Source organism: Diabrotica virgifera, chromosome 10 (assembly GCF_917563875.1).
Source record: "Diabrotica virgifera virgifera chromosome 10, PGI_DIABVI_V3a".
Taxonomy (NCBI): Eukaryota; Metazoa; Arthropoda; class Insecta; order Coleoptera; family Chrysomelidae; genus Diabrotica; species Diabrotica virgifera.
The window spans coordinates 48,154,121-48,173,239 of record NC_065452.1 but is presented as its reverse complement, the minus strand read 5'-3'; the positions used below and the strand labels follow the sequence as shown (position 1 = coordinate 48,173,239).

Here is a 19,119-nt window from a genome sequence, read left to right as displayed (position 1 = left end):
CTTAAAAATAAAAATCGATCTGTCACGGAATTTTTCTCCAAAGTGGCCTATTCTCAAAAAAATTAATTTCTTCCATGATTTTTAACCTCTCTATATAATATCTATTATACCGGATGTCCACTTATATTTTCCCCCATTTTAACTGCCTGTAACTTCGAAACGGCTCAAGATAGAAATACATATGCAGTTTTCGCTGAAATATTTTATTTTAGTAAAAGTTTTGTTTGAATGGATTGAATTTTTTATATCACTTTCAATTACGAAAAAAATGGCGGATTTTCGAAAAAAAAACCTTGTTGACTTTTTTTTTATGGAACACCTAGTATATTCTATTGTAAATTGAAAGAACGGTCATTCACCTATCCAGCGATATAAAGTTTTTTAAATCGGTTGTCAAATTACTGAGTAATTAATTTTTAAAATGAGGGGTGCAACATGGATATCACCTAACTAAATATGTATATTATAACATAAGGAAATTGATATTCTGTTATGTGATTTCCACATTGCATCACTCATTTTAAAAATTAATTACTCAGTTATTTGACAACCGATTTTAAAAAAACTTTCATTTGTTTCATCAACTGTTTCATTAAAAAAACAGTCAACAACGTTTTTTTCAAAATTCCGCCATTTTTTTTTAAACGATATAAACAATTCAATCCATTCAAACAAAACTTTAACTAAAATAAAACATTTCAGCGACAACCTCATATTTCTATCTTGAGCCGTTTAGAAGTTATAGACAGTTATAATGGGGGAAAATATAAGTGGACATCCGGTATAATAAAATGGGTAGCTACCTCGTATATTTTCAACCACTACAACTTTTTAATGAGTAACCATATGGCTATGTGATTTTATTTTCGATTTGATATTACGATTAGCAGTTTTTTCTGTATTTTAGCAACAGATCTAGCGTCCATGGCCAATCCGTCAACCTGTGCAGAAAGGAACTGTTACTTTGGAGCAGTATGTATAGAAAAGGATAGAAAAGCACTGTGTGAATGTCACTTGAATTGCACAAATTCAAGAGATTCTCAGGTTTGTTGAAACATATTTATATATAAAAATCCACGAGGAAAAATTTTCCTGTAGTTGGCTGTATACCATATATTACAAAAACGATAAAATTCTTTATAAAACGTATATTTGTTAAAATCCCTAAAACTACATCACAGAACTAGTTTTCGATCGGATGACCAATCATCATCAGTGCTTACCTAAAATGTGTATAACCTGATAAGATATTGCAGTTTTTAAACACTTTGCAATACCTTATCAGGTTATACAAATTTTAGATAAGCACTGATGATAATCGGTCATCCGATCGAAAACTAATGCTGTGATGTAGCCCTTTTTAGGGATTTTAACAAATATACCTTTTATAAAAAGGATTTTATCGTTTTATATACATCGTTTATATATCGTTTATATTTATACATATATAGTAAATGCAGAATAAAACTTAATAATTAAACGTCATTCTTCACTGTTTGTCTTATCTTGAATATACCAGGCAAGTTCGATTAGTAACCTACTTAAGTAATAAGAGAGCTTAAAATTTAATTTGTTTCAGCGGCGACCATCATCCCTTGTCGTACGTGTCTTCCTTTTGAAGTCCTCAGAGTACACCACAGGCCGGTCTGAGGAATTCAAAAGAAAGAAACGTACGTCAATGGATGGTGGTGGCCTCTGAAACAAAGTAAATCTTGCTTTAAAGCTGTCTCTTGCTACCTTAGTTATACTCACATTTTGAGTACTAGGAAGCTAAAATTCGTTGGATTTTTATAGAGATAAGCAGGCGGATGTAGAATACATATTGTAACACACCCTGTATATACAGGGTGTTTCATTAATAATTGTCCATATAGTAACTGGAGAAACCTTAGTACAAAATACGAAGATTTTACCTAAAACACTTAAATAAAATGTGGTTCCTTACTGAGTTACAGGATGTTTTATCTAAAAATTTAAAAATTAATTTTGCTCAGCATTTTAAAACTATTCGACGTATCCTTTTCATACTTGGCAGAAAGTATAGGTACGGTACAAACTACTAAATTATGTTAAACAAACAATTCTGGTTATTACCAGAGGCATACAACGAGGGAAAGTGAATGGTTGACCCTTTCCAAATTCTACGCCACTGGCGAAATTGCTATTTTAGTTCAATTTTTGGATTCTCTAATACTTTCTATGAAAATAATATACTCTTCATTCGTAACGATAAAGTCATTAGTTTTCGAGATCTTTGAAGTTAAAAATGAAACGACACGGTTATTTTGATTAATGTATTGTGTCGCTCCATTTTTAATTTCAAATATCTCGAAAACTAATCATTTTATCGTTATAAATGAAGAGTATATTATTTACATAAAAAGTATTGCAAAATAAAAAAAATTACACTAAAATAGCAATTTCGTCAGTGGCGTAGAATGTGGGAAGGGTCAACCAGCCCCTATCCCCTGTCGTACGCCTCTGGTAGTAGCTTGAAACGTTTATTTATCTTAATTTAGTAGGGTGTACAGTACCTACACTTTCTGCCAAGTATGATAAGGATACGCCACATAGTTTTAAAGTACTGGGTACAAATAATTTTTAAATTTTAATCATATGAATTATATCATAAATTAATCAAAATAACTGTGCCGTTTCATATTTAACTTCAAATATCTCGAAAACTAATGACTTTATCGTTACCAATGAAGAGTACATGATTTACGTCGAAAGTATTGGAGAATCTAAAAATGGCACTAAAATAGTAATTCCTCCAGTGGTGTAGAATTTGAGAAGGGTCAACCATTCACCATCCCCTGTCGTACGCCTCTGGTAGTAGCTAGAGACGTTTGTTTATTATAATTTAGTAGGGTGTCTAGTAGTCGCACTTTTTGCCAAGTATAAAAAGGATATGTCGAATAGTTTTAAAATGCTAAGCAAAAATAATTTTAAAATTTTTAGATAAAACACCCTGTAACTCAGTAAGGAACAACATTTTATTTAAGTGTTTTAGGTTAAATCTTCGTATTTTGTGCTAAGTTTTCTCCAGTTACTATATGGACAATTATTAATGAAACACCCTGTATAGGTATACCATATAACATCTTATTATTTAACAGGTTGTATGTGGCAGCGACGGAAAAACCTACAGTTCCTCTTGCGATTTACGACGGTCTGCTTGCAAGCTTCAGAGAGATATTGTTCTCCAAGGTTTCGGTTCTTGTAAAGGTAAGCAGTTTTTAATTTAACACATCATCAGTAACTATATGAAATACAAATTCTTTTTAAAAGTTAAAGACAGTTTATGTTTCCTTTCGATTCAGAGGCGATAAATAATCTCCAGACAGCTGTTTCTGTCTTACGACGTCCTCAGTGGAGCTGCGTGCACACCTCTGAATCAAAACGAAACTAAATTGTCTATTTAAGTGGAATTTCAAAAATAGTTTAAAATCCACTTTTAGGGCGCTGTAGCGACATCTCTTAAAGAAAACAGAAAAGTCGCGGATACGAAATTCATTATTAAAATAATAATAAATAATTTATTTAAATCTGAAAACTTTTCTTATTGAAACCCTTTTCTGGTAACATCCTTAATCTCTGACTTTTACAATTTATAAGACGAGAGACGACGAATAAAGAAAGCGAAAAGTCACAATATGCAGTCACATTCCTCTTTTATTCGTCTAGGAAATACTAGGGCAGTCCGATAAGTACTTAGTCTCTCCGCCCGATGGCGCCTCTATCGCAAATGAAGTGTACTGTCATTTAATGCGTTCTCGTAGACGGCTAATGTCAAAATTTCAGCCAAATCGAAATTATAATATTGTTGTGATTGCGTGTGAAAGTCAGCTTGTCTGCGGATTTTAATAAAATTGAAAAAGAGCAATATCGGTCGGTGATTCGATTCTTGTTTTAGGAAGGAAAATCACGTAGCGAAATCAAAGAACGCTTGAATGCTGTGTAATTGGTTTAATGAGTTTCAACGTTGACGAACGTCGGTTTTTGATGAGCCACGCGTAGGTGCCCCGAAAATGGCTACTGCGGAGAATAACGTGACAAAAATCCACGATTTTGTATTGGCAGACCACCAACTGAAGGTGCGCGAGATAGCTGACACAGTAGGCATCTCAAAAGACCGCGTAGGTCACATCCTTCATGAAATTTTGGGCATGAAAAAACTGTCGCCGCGATGGTTGCCGCGTTTGCTCACTTCAGACAATAAGCGCAACCGTGAGACCACTTCAGAGCAATGTTTAACGCTATTTAAGTGTAATCCGAAGGAGTTTTTAAGTCGTTTCATAACCGTCGACGAAACATGGATTCACTAGTATACACCAGAAACCAAGGAACAGTCGAAAGAGTGGACACCACCCGGCGAACGTACTCCGAATAAGGCGAAGACTGTCCAATCGGCCGGAAAGGTGATGGCCAGCATTTTCTGGGATTCACAAGGTGTGATCTACATCGACTACTTGGAGAAGGGCAAAACGATCACAGGGCCCTATTATGCCGAATTATTGGGCCGATCCGACGCCGAATTGAAGAAAAAACTACCCCATTTGGCAAAGAAAAAAGTGGTCTTCTACCATGACAACACACCGGCTCACACCTCCGCCGTCGCCATGGCCGCCAAATTGGTCGAATTGGGCTACGAACTGTTGCCCCATCCACCGTATTCTCCAGATTTGGCCCCGTGAGACTACTATTTGTTTCCAAACTTGAAAAATACACTCGTTGGGCAGAAATTTAATTCGAATGATGGGGTCATCGCCGCCACGGAAGCCTATTTTGCAGACCTCGAGAAAAGGTATTTTTCAGACGGGTTAAAGAAGTTGGATCATCGCTGGATCAAGTGTATCGAGCTAAAAGGAGACTATGTAGAGAAATAAATTGCTACTTTTTCAAAATTTTCCTTTTTCTTTTGTAGGCTAAGTACTTATCGGACTGCATGTTTTACGACATCCTCAGTTGAGCTATCTGGAGATTGTATATCGCCTCTGTATCGAAAGGTAAACATAAACTGTCTCTCACTGGTATTTTTATTGAAACGAAATAAGCGAGCGATAGACTACCCCAGCTAATTGAAATAACATTCAAAAATGATATTTCAACCAACCAAGATAGCCATCGCTACACTCTTAGCTTAGCTCAGTCTCTCAAGGTGTGTGTTCGTCTTGTCCTAATCTTAGAAATAAACTATGAAAGTTTGGAATGAAAGCAAACAAAGCAGTATTTTTAACTAATCATGTTTATTGTTCATAAAAATATAATAAAAATATGACTTACTAAATTGCATTAACAAATATATTCAAATTCTTGCCAAAAACTAACAATTCTGAATTATACTTATGGCTTTTGGTATCTGATGGTAACTTCTTGATGTCGTATGGTACTGTTGTAGACTTCTTGTAGGCCTGGGCGGGTGTTCGGCCCTAGGCCCCTGCAGGTAGAGATGGTGGTCGTTGCAGTCTGGATGTCATGGTTGTCTTCGCCTTATGTTCCATCATCGGTGTGGATGGCTTGATTCTGGAGGCTCCCGGAGGGAGAAAGGTTAATCTTATCCAAAAAACTAGAACAGTAAAACACATATCAACAATCAAGAAGAAAACCAAATTGTACCTTTGCCAAATAGTATCCAAAAATAGTAGATGGCAAGGGTAAATTAAATGGAATTTAGATGAGGAGAATAGTTAAAACTGTGATTACTAAACGTGCATACATGTAAATTAAAAAGATATATTTAAAACTAAAATATTTGGAGAATTGAAATGACAGCGAGTAGGGATGAAGTGTCACTTTCATGACAGTGCGACATAGGCAGTGGCGGGCATGTTCCGTATTGAAAAACAGTTACTTACAGAGTAAGAATACGGGGTACGTTTCAGTTGATGATTTAAATAAAAAGGGATATATTAAATAGAAGATAATAAAAGAAGATAATAAAAGAGGATAATAAAAGAGGATAATAAAAGAGAATAAACAAAGAGGGCGCCAACGAGTTTTTAACGAAGAAAACTGGTAAAACAAATAGAAGAAAATTATTGTTAATGAAATATTAAGGAAAATAAAATAAAATAATTATTTAAAAATAAAATATCAAAGATGTGACGTTTGTAACGTTACATTATCTTTACTCAGATATTGAGTAATAGGAACTTTCTTTCGGACCTTTTTCCTAGACGAATGAAATCGGAATGTGACTGCATATTTTAGAGTCCTTTTCGCTTTCTTTATTCGTCGTCTCTTGTCTTATAAATTGTAAAAGTCAGAGATTAAGGATGTTACCAGAAAGGGGTTCCAATAAGAAAAGTTTTCAGATTCAAATAATTATTTATTATTATTTTAATAATAAATTTTGTATCCGGGACTTTTCTCTTATCTCCACAAATTCTTTTTACCTCGACATGTGATGGTCCTTTACTTGGTTTCGTTTATAAGTGACCCTGTCAAATAACACTGTCACATAGTTATTAATGTCCAAATATCCAAGTTACTAGAATTTATAAAAATAACTAATGAAAACAATATTTTTAATGCTTAAAAGCATGATCAAGGCCAGTACCTAATCATGTTATTTAAAGGTGAGTGAAAGAGAGCTTTGATAGTACGCTAGTAAGTGAAGATCCGCCAAAAAACAAAAGTATGTATAGCTAAAAAATATGTAACGAGTTGCAACTGTAAGACTAGGTTATGTAAGATATTTTTCTAGAGCTACAGCTTTTCACGCTTAAATCCAGATTTGTCATATATGTGATATTGAAAAGTATTTTGCTGCTGTTTCATGGTTTCTTTCTTCTTCTTCTTCTTCTTCTTCTTCTTCTTCTTCTTCTTCTTCTTCTTTTTCATCATCTTTCTAGAATGATCGATGATGCTAGTAGGCTACTGCCTGTTCATTGCTATCAAGTCTTCCCCGGATGATGAAGTCCAGCATTCTTGCCATCGTTTTGGTAGTCTACCCTGTGGTATAGTACCCTACTGGGTTATTCACTCTCTTTATATGTTTGTTCCAATATCTTCGTCTCTGTCTGACCCACCTTCCTATGTCCTGCATTCCACAGTTTTCTCTGATGTCTTCACTTCTTATTCTTTCTAGTAGAATTTTGCCTTGTATACTTTCAACTATTCTCATCATTTGTAACGTTCTACTTATGTCTGGTCTTGTTTCTGCTGCATATGTTATAATAGATCTTATTGTTGTTTTATAAATTTTGACTTTGCTTTCGGTATTTAGATATTTGTTTTTCCATACGATTTCTTTCAGACATCCCGAGATTCTTGCTGCTTCCATTGTTTGTTCTCTGTCCTCTTTTGAGAGATTTTCATAGCTTCTTATTTCGGCACCAATATATTATTTGAATTGATTCACCTGTTCCACAGTTTTGGAGTCAATTTCCAATTTGCATCTTATCGGGTCTTTGGAAATTACTAAGCACTTAATCTTCTCGGTGTTGATGAGCATATTTAGTTCTTTAACTTTAGTATTAAATGCATACAGTAGCCTTTGAAGTGTCTTCAGAATCGGCGATAAGGACAGCATCGTCTGCTTAGCAAACGACTCTAACGAAGGTGTTACCCATCTTAAATCCAGCTGTTCTGGGAAGCATTTCTATTATTTTGTCCATTATAAAGTTAAATATGAAAGGGCCCCGTGAATTGGGGTCTAGGACGTTTCATCGCCACCGTTTCGATGCCGCCAGTTCGATGCCGATGCCGGCCGATTCATCGCCAGTCAATTAATCGCTATCTGATATATTTCGAATTTTCGACAGTTACAATTATTAGTTATTTTTAGTATTAATTAGGAATTCTAGGAAATGCGAGATATGACGGCGATGAAATGGACTGGCGATGAACCGGCGGCATCGAAACGGCCGGCGATGAACCGGCGGCATCGAAACGTCCCATTCCGGTGAATTGCCTTGACGGATTTCTGTGTTTATAACTATGTCTTCTGTTGTCAAATGTCCTACTCTTATGTGTGTTTTACACTGTTTGTTAATATCGTGTACTAGGTTAATTAGCCTGTGGCTTAGCCCTTTTTCTCCCATTATTTCTAACATATTCTTTAATCGCAATCTGTCAAAAAAAGCCTTGCTCATATCGACGAAACACATAGGGTTTATTAAATTTTATGGATGTTTCCGCTATCTGTCTGATAACAAATATTGCATCAATGGTAAATCTATTTTTCCGAAAACCTTGTTTCCGGTTTCTTTCTTAGATATAAGTAAAAAAATTGTTCTTAACCAGTGAGTTATATTTTAAAATAGGAGATACTTCCATCAACGCTTTTCTCAATAATTCTAGAACATCAATAAGAGGCTCTGTTACTTCTTAGGTTCTATTACTTTTGACGTCCATTAGGTTTGTAAAAAGCCTTCTGTCAATTACATGGTCAATTTGGTTTGTGGTGTTGGCATTTTGTGATGTCCAAGTTGTTTTATGTTTATTCTTATGAATAAAACATGTGCTTCCCGCAATCATGTCTGTGGCAGGTGCAGCTTCTTATAATGTACGTACCTAATTTAAAACGTGTAGTCAGTTCTCAAAATTCAATTAATTTTTCATTCGTCTAATTCAGGGGTTCTCAACCTCTGGTACATGTACCACTGGTAGTACATATCATTATTTGCGGTGGTACACAAAACGCAAAAACACAGGCAACATCAGTTATTATAGTTAATACATAGCCAAATCTAGATAGGTATTTCAGTTACGTGGTACCAAAAATAATGAAAAGTATTTTGTGGTACGTGACTCAAAAAGGTTGAGAACCACTGGTCTAATTCATTTTGTACTTGCACATTTATATCTTATAGTTATATGTATTTTCAAAATTACCAAAAATTGTGACTAATATTTTAAATGTTTCAGATGACATCCAAAGTACTGACTGGCCCTACAGCGGTGTGAATCCTAAACAATTCACCCAGCCAGACGAAATAAGCTCTCCTCTGTCCAAATCCACCCGTCACCTCCTGGTTCCGGATCCCAGATACTATTATGAAAGAAGCAGTAACGTGCATCCGGTATCATTTCCTGGTACTGACTTCGGTGGAAATGAGCCCAACACTAACATGTTATACCGCAATCGTGGTGAGACATAATTATCCATTTTATGCTATTTTAGAAACTTTTCATAACTGATCCGGGCAATAAACTGATCTGGTCCACGACCAGATAAGAGAATGAACAAGATTATCTCGATAAGTTAAATATGCTTAAAAATATTTTTATTACAAATCTATGTTGTTTATTTTATTCCATTTTAAGTTTTTATGCTACTTCTGCAAGTGGTATGTTCAATAAATTGTATTTACTACAGTAAAAGATCAAATTATTAGAGCTATTTTTTAAAGGCGGTTTACAAATGAAATATAAATAAAAATTTGTATTAATTCTAAAGATACATAGACAAAAGGGACTTAAAATAATAACAAATCTTTATTGAAATCAAAGATCGCAAATTTTAATAGATAGCAATTTCAGTTCGACAATTGAAATCAGGAGAGGAGTTCGACAGGGATGTATTATGTCTCCATACTATTCAACGTATATAATATATCCATTTTTGAAGAAGCATTACTATCTGAAAGTGAAGGAATAATAATTAACGGAAGGACTATTAACAACATAAGATATGCAGACGACACCGTAACTATGGCAAGTTCTGCTGAACAACTACTACGAAGCAAGAAAAGTACTTTCTGTGAAAAATATGTACTAAAAATGAATATAAAAAAGACTACATATGAGATGTACCGATAGACTATAAAGAGATGTACCATAAAAAGGGTTCATAAATACAAATACTTAGGAAGCTGGATTTCATAAAATAATGATAAAACAACAGAAAAAGGACCAGGATAGAAACAGCAAAAAATTCGTTTGTAAAAACGAAAACAATTGAAGACCACAGGAAAATAACTTGATAAGTCACATTTTTAATTTTGTTCAGGAGAACATTTTTAAAGTTTAAACTCTGTGATTATGTTAAAATACGTCTTACAATTAATTAGTAATAAAAAGGAAAAAAATTTATATATTGGTTGTTGATTTACGTTTTAGGTATTTTAAATTTATATTGTATATTCATGGTATTAATTGGTTTTTATTCGTCTACATGGACTTACCGAGTTTTTCCCCTGTACCTAAAGAAGGACTTGCCAATTTATTTTCCTATAAAATCATTGGCTATCTACTTTTTGTCAAAAATAATACATAAATAAAGCAAATATATTTTTACTGCAAAAAGTATCAACTGAAACATTGTCGTAAAATAACATTTTACAATACAGGGTGGGCCAAAGAAAACAGTCCACCTCGATATTTGGCAGTAGATATTAGATTTTAAGGAAATGCCGAAACAGGTCGATTTTTATTTTTATATTTCAAGTTTTTGGCATATATTTCATACTAGTGACGTCATCCATCTGACCGCGATGACTTAATCGATGTGTAACATGGTACGTTAACCCTTAGCATTGAACAGAACTTCTACGAAATAAAATATTATATAGTTTATATTAATGTCTACATATGATCGGCATTGACCGCTATTGAACTTATCTATGTTATTATTTAGTATTGTATATATAAACGAACCAGAGAAGTGACGAGACATTGTTATTGTTTACATATAGACCGTTGTTTAATTGTTTAAACGAACACTGTGAAGTTCAGATATAATTATATAGTGAGAATGGTATTTTATTATACATCCCGCACTTAGGGCGCAATAGCTCAGCCACCAGACGTATTACCACATCATGGCGATCCTGCCAGGATCATCACGTATTACCACATCAGATGATTTTTTTTTAAATGGGAATAGGGATCGTGTGGTAGCTCATTTGAAGGGGTGTTCAGTTCTATATTCAGTAATATAAACATTAATATCATTATTTATACAGGGTGACCAAAAATAATTTTTGAATTAAATAAATTGACGCAAAAAGAAGAATGTATGTAATTTATTTAACTCAAAATACATTGTACTGTTGTAAGAAAATAGAAAGAAATGTTTAGTTCTTGGCAGTTTGAACATTTAATTTAAGCGAAAAGCAATGTTTATTTGCCAAATTTTAAAAAACAGTTTTTTATATTTTCTGACAGCAATAGAATGTATTTTGAGTTAAATAAATTACATACTTTCTTCTTTTTGCGTCAATTCATTTAATTCCCAAATTATTTTTTGGACACCCTGTATACATAATAATCATAATAATAATAATAATAATAACTGAACTTGACACCCGAACCCTTCACTATTGAAGAAGTCTCAAATATCATCAAAGAGCTTCATAACTGGAAATTTCCTGGACCAGATGGAGTTCAAAACTTTTGGCTCAAGAAGTTTTGGAGTGTTCATGAATCCTTATCAACACTAATTAATCATGTCATTTCTAATCCGCAGGATATACCAGCATTCCTAACTCAGGGTACCACTTATTTAATACCGAAGGATCAAAATAACACCTAAGATCCAGCCAAATACCGCCCAATTACTTGTCTTCCAACTTTGTATAAATTGGTCACATCCTGTGTAGCTCGGCGTATCTACCAACACTGTGCTCTGAACAATATCATAGAACCTCAACAGAAAGGACGCGCTAAGGGTTCCATGGGTTGCAAAGAACAACTCATCATCGACTCAGTCATTTTTAACCAGGCATATTCCAAAAAGAGGAATATTTTTACTGCTTTCATTGATTACAAGAAGGCCTTTGATTCAGTGCCGCATGAATGGCTTATAGATATACTGAGAATATATAAAGTTGATGATAATATAGTGACCTTTTTAGAGCATATAATGACAGAGTGGAAAACTAGAATTCACCTTCAAACACCTGGTGAAATTAACATCGAAACTGAAAATATCGCAATCAGCCGGGGCCTGTTTCAAGGAGATTCGTTGAGTCCTCTGTGGTTCTGTCTAGCTAGGAACCCACTATCTCAGCTGTTGAACTCCACAGACGCAGGTTTTAGCATCAAAAATAACAACATTGTGGTGGCGAAGCTTAATCATTTATTGTACATGGATGATTTGAAATTAATGGCTTCCACTCGAAACAAACTCAATGAGATACTAAAAACTGTAGAAACTTTTTCTAATGATATTAGTATGCACTTCGGACTAGGCAAGTGCCGTATTTTAAATATAGTCAGAGGAAAAGTACAACCCGGAGGATTCGATATGCAAAATGGCCAGAACATCGAGGCCATGGGTGAAAACGATATGTATAAATATCTTGGAGTAAAGCAAGCGCGGAAAATTGACCATAAGCAAATGAAAACAGAGATAACTACAGAGTCTATACGAAGGGTAAAACAGCTGCTTCGCTCACACCTTAACAGTAGAAATTTGTTTAAGGCACTAAACACCTACGCATGTTCCGCGCTTAGCTACTCATTTGGCATTGTTAAGTGGACAAAAACGGACATATAAAATCTTCAGCGGAAAGTAAGAACGCACCTCACAAAGGCACAAAAACTCCATCCCAAAAGTGCAGTGGAAAGAACGACATTACCACGGAATTTAGGAGGAAGAAGACTTATGGATATAGATGAGCAATTAGACAAACAAATTGCTAACTTAAGAACTTATTTTCAGATGCAGGCTGAGACATCTACTCTACATTGCGCTATCTGCGCAGTAGATGACACAACACCGATCAAACTGAGGGAACCAGAAGTGCGCATAAACCACCTCACTAAAGACGAAAAAATCCGCACCTGGATGGGTAAACCTCTACACGGGTGACATCCCCATGAGGTCAGCCAAGACTATGTCGACAATACAAAGATGTTTTCTGAAACGGAGGGATCAACACTGGCCATTCAGGATCAGGTTATACCAACCAGAAATTACCTGAAATATATCATCAAAGACCCTCAGGTTCAAAACGACAGATGCCGATATGGATGTCAAGCCCAAGAAACCATCCAGCATATTACCGGGGGCTGCCAGGCATTTGCTGCAACTGAATACAAGGAACGGCATGACTCAGTTGGAAAGATCCTTCATCAAGAGATAGCTATCAAACTGGGACTTCTCCAAACGGACAATCTCCCATATTATCAATACGTTCCTGAGAGTATGCTTGAGGATGGCAACTACAAGCTATACTGGGACCGCACCGTGCTCACAGAACAAACAGTGGCACATAATAGACCAGATCTCGTACTAGTTAATAAATTAATAAGACAAACAACACTAATTGATGTGGCGATACCTAACAATAGTAATCTACGTAGTACATTTACTGAAAAGATCGCCAAATACAGAGATCTGGAAATTCAAATACGGAGACAATGGAGAATGCAAAGTACCCAGACAATACCGATTATTATGTCTACTACTGGGCCATTCCGAAGACTCTCCTCGAAAGCATCAAAAAGCTGGGTCTGAATGAACATCTTTATAAGACCATGCAGAAAGCTGTACTACTCGCGACGGCCAGAAGTGTACGAAAATGTTTGGGAGATACACCTGCATATCAAGTCACCTAGGGCTCGATAACATGGAAAGAGTCCCACCAGAGCTCAATCCTTTTGATACCGTAGGTATCTGGGATGAGTCAATTTTCCCCTTAGAGGGAGTGTGAACCGTATGGCTAAATCTGGGATAATAATTCAACACAGAAACTGCACACACATTGTTGCAGACTACTAGGAGTACCTGGACTTATCAACGTTTTCCCCTGTTTGGAATGGACATGTTAAGTTCTTTTCCTGTACGTTGTTTATTTTATTCCATTTTATTCCAAAAAATGTTAAAAAGTGGACTTATCAAGTTCTTTCCCTGTGGTCTTCAATTCTCCTGCATTAAATGCCTTAAATTATAACTAAGAGTAAGAGCTCTGAAATGATACGTGTTTTCGATACTGCAATATGGACTTGAAAGCTGGACATTGAAGCAAGAACACATAAATAAACTACAGTCACATGGACACAATAAAATGAAGACTGAAGTATTGCGAGAAATGAGAAAACAGCGATATGAAATGCTAAGATTGATAATACAACGAAAGATAAGGGAAGGAAAGAATATAGGAAGAAGGAGAGTGCATGGTTGAAAAATTTAAAGAACTGGTTTAAATTCAATTCAATAGAACTCTTCAGAGCAGCGGTAGATAGAGTATCTAAAGATTGTGACGATCCAACCTCAGGTTGGAAGAAAGCACTTGAAAAAAGATAAAGTGTGACAACGTAATAAAATACGAAGAAGAAACAGATAAATATATTTAGTAGCTCAATAATTATAACCTTTTTAAATATTAAAGAAGGTCAATTTTTTCAAAGATCTAATAATTCGATCAGTTACTGCTTACAATCTATGCTATCTCTAGATATATTATTATAATTTTTCTGTGTGTCCAGGTAATGAGTTTGCTCCAGCGTACCGACCCACTCCAGCTACCGTGCGTGTGTTGACGGCCTTATTGGGCGATATCTGTTCGGAAAATAGTGACTGCCTCATCATGAACAGTCATTGTGTTAAAGGAGCCTGTATTTGCGTTTCCAACTACATCGAATCATCAGACCGACAAGACTGTTTGGGTATGTATATTACATTAATATCACTTTTTCAAACCTTATATCCTTTTATCCAAACCAGGGACCCGGACCATACCGCTAAAAACAGAAAACCGAACCGAAACCGATGTTTTTTTGTGGACCAGAACCGAAACTGAACCCTTATTTATATTAAATATAATTTTTGGAACCGAACCGTAACACTTAATTTTTTTCAAACGGTTTTATCGGTTTTTTCCGGTTTTGTTGTTTATAATAATTGTTATTTTTGTTTTTGTTAAAGTTAATGCAAACAATTTTGCAATGTTTTCTACTTTTGTTAATAAATAAAAAATACATTTCAAGAGGGTTCATTATTTTTAAAATCAACTCAAAAACCATAGAAAACTATGTTATAATAATTTCTTCTTTTAATTCTTGTCAACAAATGTTTCTAAAGTTGTTGAGGAAAATAAAATTTTTTGTATTTCAGAATACTCTCAAATATTTTATTTAACTAAATTCATGCCTTTTTAGCAAATTCTAAAATAATAAAATTATTCTATCCATTATTAACTTTTGCACCTGATCAGCGGTCACTAATAATTGTTAATCGGTGACAAATCTTTGGAGTTGGTTGTGATGAAATGGTTTGAGCCATATTGGTAGGGAAGCTCATGCGGGGATTTTTGCAGTTACTCGAGGGTATCAGAAAATCACATGGGGAGAAACCTTGTACTCTGTAAATGTAGCCCTACCATATATTGGATCTTAATACAGGGGAGTTCGTTAAGGGGCGCCCGAAAAAAGGTCCACCCTTAGAAAAACTTGAAATTGTCAGATTAAGATAAGGTAAGTTAAAGTACATGCAGTACAGTGCATATTTCAAAAACCTGACGGTTTGAGCAGGGCGTAAGGAAATGGGTGAGTCACAAAGCTTCACAAGAAAAAAGCGAATATTTCGAGAAATTAACGTTAGATCGAAAAACTAAAAATTACATGTTCAATATTTTTCAACAATCTATCGAATGATGCCAAACACGACTTCCTACGGAGAGGAGTAAGGTGTAAATTCTAAATAGGAACCCTGCGATATTTCGCCAAATGAACATCAGATCGAAAAAGTTCAAAATACACGTATTCAATATTTTTGAAAAATCCATCAAATGCCACCAAACACGACCCCCCACGGAGGTGGGGTGGGGGGTTACTTTTTAAAAGCTTAAATAGAAGCCCCCATTTTTCATTGCAGATTTGGATTCCTTACCTAGAAATAAGTAACTTTAATTGGATATATTTTTTCGAATTATGGATAGATGGCGCTATAATCAGAAAAGACGATTGTTGGAAATGGAAAATTAAATTAAAAAATGGGAAGTCCCCACTTAAATGGAAAAATTTACTTAACTTTTTCTGATTTTAGGACCTAATCTTCACAACCCAATAGGTCCCCATAACGCTCGAGTAACTGCAAATTTAGCATACTTTCCTCCCCTAATATATCTTGAATAAAAAATTTTTATATACTTAGAAATTACACCATATATTTACTTTTTTATCAGACTGTGAAATTGAAAAATTTGTAGGAAGCGAAAAAAATCGTTTGGACCGAAAAAATTGGTCAAAACCGAATCGAAATATTTTAACAAAACCGGACCCGGACCGGACTTAAAATTTTGAATTTTACTAGAACCGGAACCTTTTATTTCCTTCGGAACCTTTTATTTCGGAACCTTTCATATCAGAACCTTTTATTTCATTGCCGTAGGGGTCCCTGATCCAAACTAGACTCCGACACAAGAAGGATACAAAGGACGTAAACCACACGCCTAAGCGATCTAGAACACGCCGAGGATATCTGCCTATTACGACAAAGGTTCCAAGATGCGACTGATCAATTCAAAACACTTTCCATTGAAGCCAATAAAATAAGTTTGAAATCAATATTAAGAAAACCAAATATATGAGAATAGATGCAAGAAGCAACATACTATACTCCTGGCCAAAGATATCGGGACACCTTAAAAATGGGCCATTTTTGATGTCTCGAATCTCCTAAATATGTTGTCCGATTTTAGTGATTTTTTTAATATGTTATAACTTTATTCTCTAAGAATATGGATGTAATAATAGTGTTGCTAAACAGGTAAATGTCATTGTATACCGGGTGTAACAATAATATTGTGTTTTTTGCTGAAAGTTCGTAACAACCTGTGGAATATTCTAGTATTTAAAAAATATTGAAATTAAAACTCAATTGTAGCCTTAGCCTTTCTTAACATTCTGCTTTTTGATTCATTTACATATGTTGGATGATGAAAAAGTTAGGTACTTTGAAAACTAGCGATGTTCTTCATCAATACAAGATGTTTCCAAATAAGTGCGACAAATTTTAAGGGTTAATTCTGCATGAAAAAGTAATGACAGTTTGCTTTATAAACATATGTCCCCAAATGCTTCCTTTCCGAGATACGGGATGTTGAATTGTTTCTTACAAACTGCCGATTTATTTATTGCTCTAAAACCGGTTCAGATGTGCAAATGAAATTTGGTAGGTTTTAAGAGGTAGTTATTTCACATTTTACATTTTTTGACATACAACTAAAAATTTTATATTCGCCATTGGCGTGCATACAGGTAATATGACCGGGTAATATGACCCGTATGCACGCCAATGGTGAATATAAAATACATAATTGTATGTCAAAAAATGTGCAATAACTGCCTCTTAAAACTCCTCAAATTTCATTTACATATCTCAACCGGTTTTAGAGCAGTAAATAAATCGTCAGTGTGTAAGAAAAAAATTCAACATCCGGTATCTCGGAAACGAACTATTTGTAGACATATGTTTATAAATCAAACGATCATTATTTTTTCATGCAGAATTACCCCTTAAAGTTTGTCGCAATTATTTAGAAACACCCTGTATTGATGAAGAACATGGCTAGTTGTCAAAGTACCTAACTTTTTCATTATCCAGCATAAGTGAATGAGTCAAAAAGCAGAATGTTAACCCGGGAGTAGTCGCGCTCACTTCTGTAACGTCGATAGTCGCGTGTGAGATTCTATCTCAAAATACGAATTTAAAACAAATTTTTATTTTGTACTATTTTTATCAACTTTTTATTTTAAAAATATATATTTCTAACAATTTTATTAAAAAACCTGTGGTAACGGCCACCTGCTAACATCGGCCACCTGTCCTAACGGTAACGGCCAGTTTAAAAATTTCCCAAACCAATTATATGTAGACTACAAAAACTGGCAATACCGTCCACCTTTCTATATCGGCCAATAGTTCTTTAATTTTTAGTGGCCGTTACTGACAGGTTTTACTGTATTACGAAAAAGGATGAAATGTGATATTCTATCTAACGGCGCGACTACTCGCGGGTTAAAGCTAATTGGCTCTCCCCAAAGCCATAAATTCCACAAAAAGAAGAAGAAGAAAAAAAATTCCTACGCATTACTACACCTTTCCTCGAGGTACTTACGAAATTGCAAAAGAATTGCAAAATTTTTCATCAAGTTATCGCGAAAAAGGATAAAAATTGAGATTCTATCTCACCGCGCGACTACTCGCGGGTTAAGAAAGGCTAAAGGCAAGCGTCCACAGACCCGCATCGTACGCATCGGACGCATCGTACGCAACGGATTTTAGTTTGCCTTGTACAGAAACTTATGTAACCGCGTCCACTGATCCGCATCGTACGGATCGCATTATCGATTGTCAAACTAAAATCCGTTGCGTACGATGCGTACGATGCGGGTCTGTGGACGCTTGACTTAAGGCTACAATTGAGTTTTAATTTAAATATTTTTAAATGCTAGAATATTCCACAGGATGTTACGAACTTTCAGGAAAAAACACAGTATTATTGTTACACCCGGTATATACAGTGACATTTACCTGTTCAGCAACACTATTACTACATCCATATTCTTAGAGAATAAAGCTATAACATTAAAAATCACTAAAATCGGACAACAGGTTTAGGAAAGTCGAGACATCAAAAATGACCCATTTTTAAGGTGTCCCGATTTTTTTGGCCAGGAGTGTATTTACTATTAACAACATGTAGATTAAAAATGTGTGGAAAATTTTATGTATCCTGGAAGTGGTATAACAGAAAGCGGAGGTACAGAAGACGATATTCGAATGACAATTCGAAAAGCTTAACAAGCATTCAGCATGCTCAGCCATGTATGGAGGTGTGGCCAGTGTGCTACAAAGACAAAGATCTTATTTTTCCAGTCAAAAGTCATGTCTGTTCGACTCTTCGGATGTGAAACCTAGAAAGTGACAAAATCTCTTACAGACAAACTGCGAGTCTTTATAAATAAATGCCTACGAATAATTTTTACCTACCTGACCGAACAAAAGAGGGTAGAAAATGTAAAAAAGTCCAGAAAGTGGAGTTATATGGGCCACACACTCCAACAAACTAGCTTCAGTATTGCAAAGACTATCCTAGAGTGGAATCCCGAAGAAAAGCGAAAAAGAAGTCGCCCAGCACAAACTTGGAGAAGATCCATCAACGACGAGATAAGAAGTCAAGGAAAGTCTTGGAATGAGGTGAAGGTCCTAGCGCAAAATAG

General features: G+C 35.1%; 1 protein-coding gene across 1 annotated transcript in view; it reads left to right on the top strand.

The window, feature by feature from the left end:
- Positions 1 to 19,119, top strand: part of LOC114330735 (agrin-like) — a 245,440-nt gene that overhangs the window by 184,237 nt on the left and 42,084 nt on the right. Inside the window, exons 12-15 of the mRNA XM_050662959.1 lie at positions 920 to 1,044; positions 3,120 to 3,228; positions 8,875 to 9,096; positions 14,383 to 14,562. Of these exons, the coding sequence (XP_050518916.1) occupies positions 920 to 1,044; positions 3,120 to 3,228; positions 8,875 to 9,096; positions 14,383 to 14,562 (636 nt within the window). The remainder of the gene's footprint in view (positions 1 to 919; positions 1,045 to 3,119; positions 3,229 to 8,874; positions 9,097 to 14,382; positions 14,563 to 19,119) is intronic.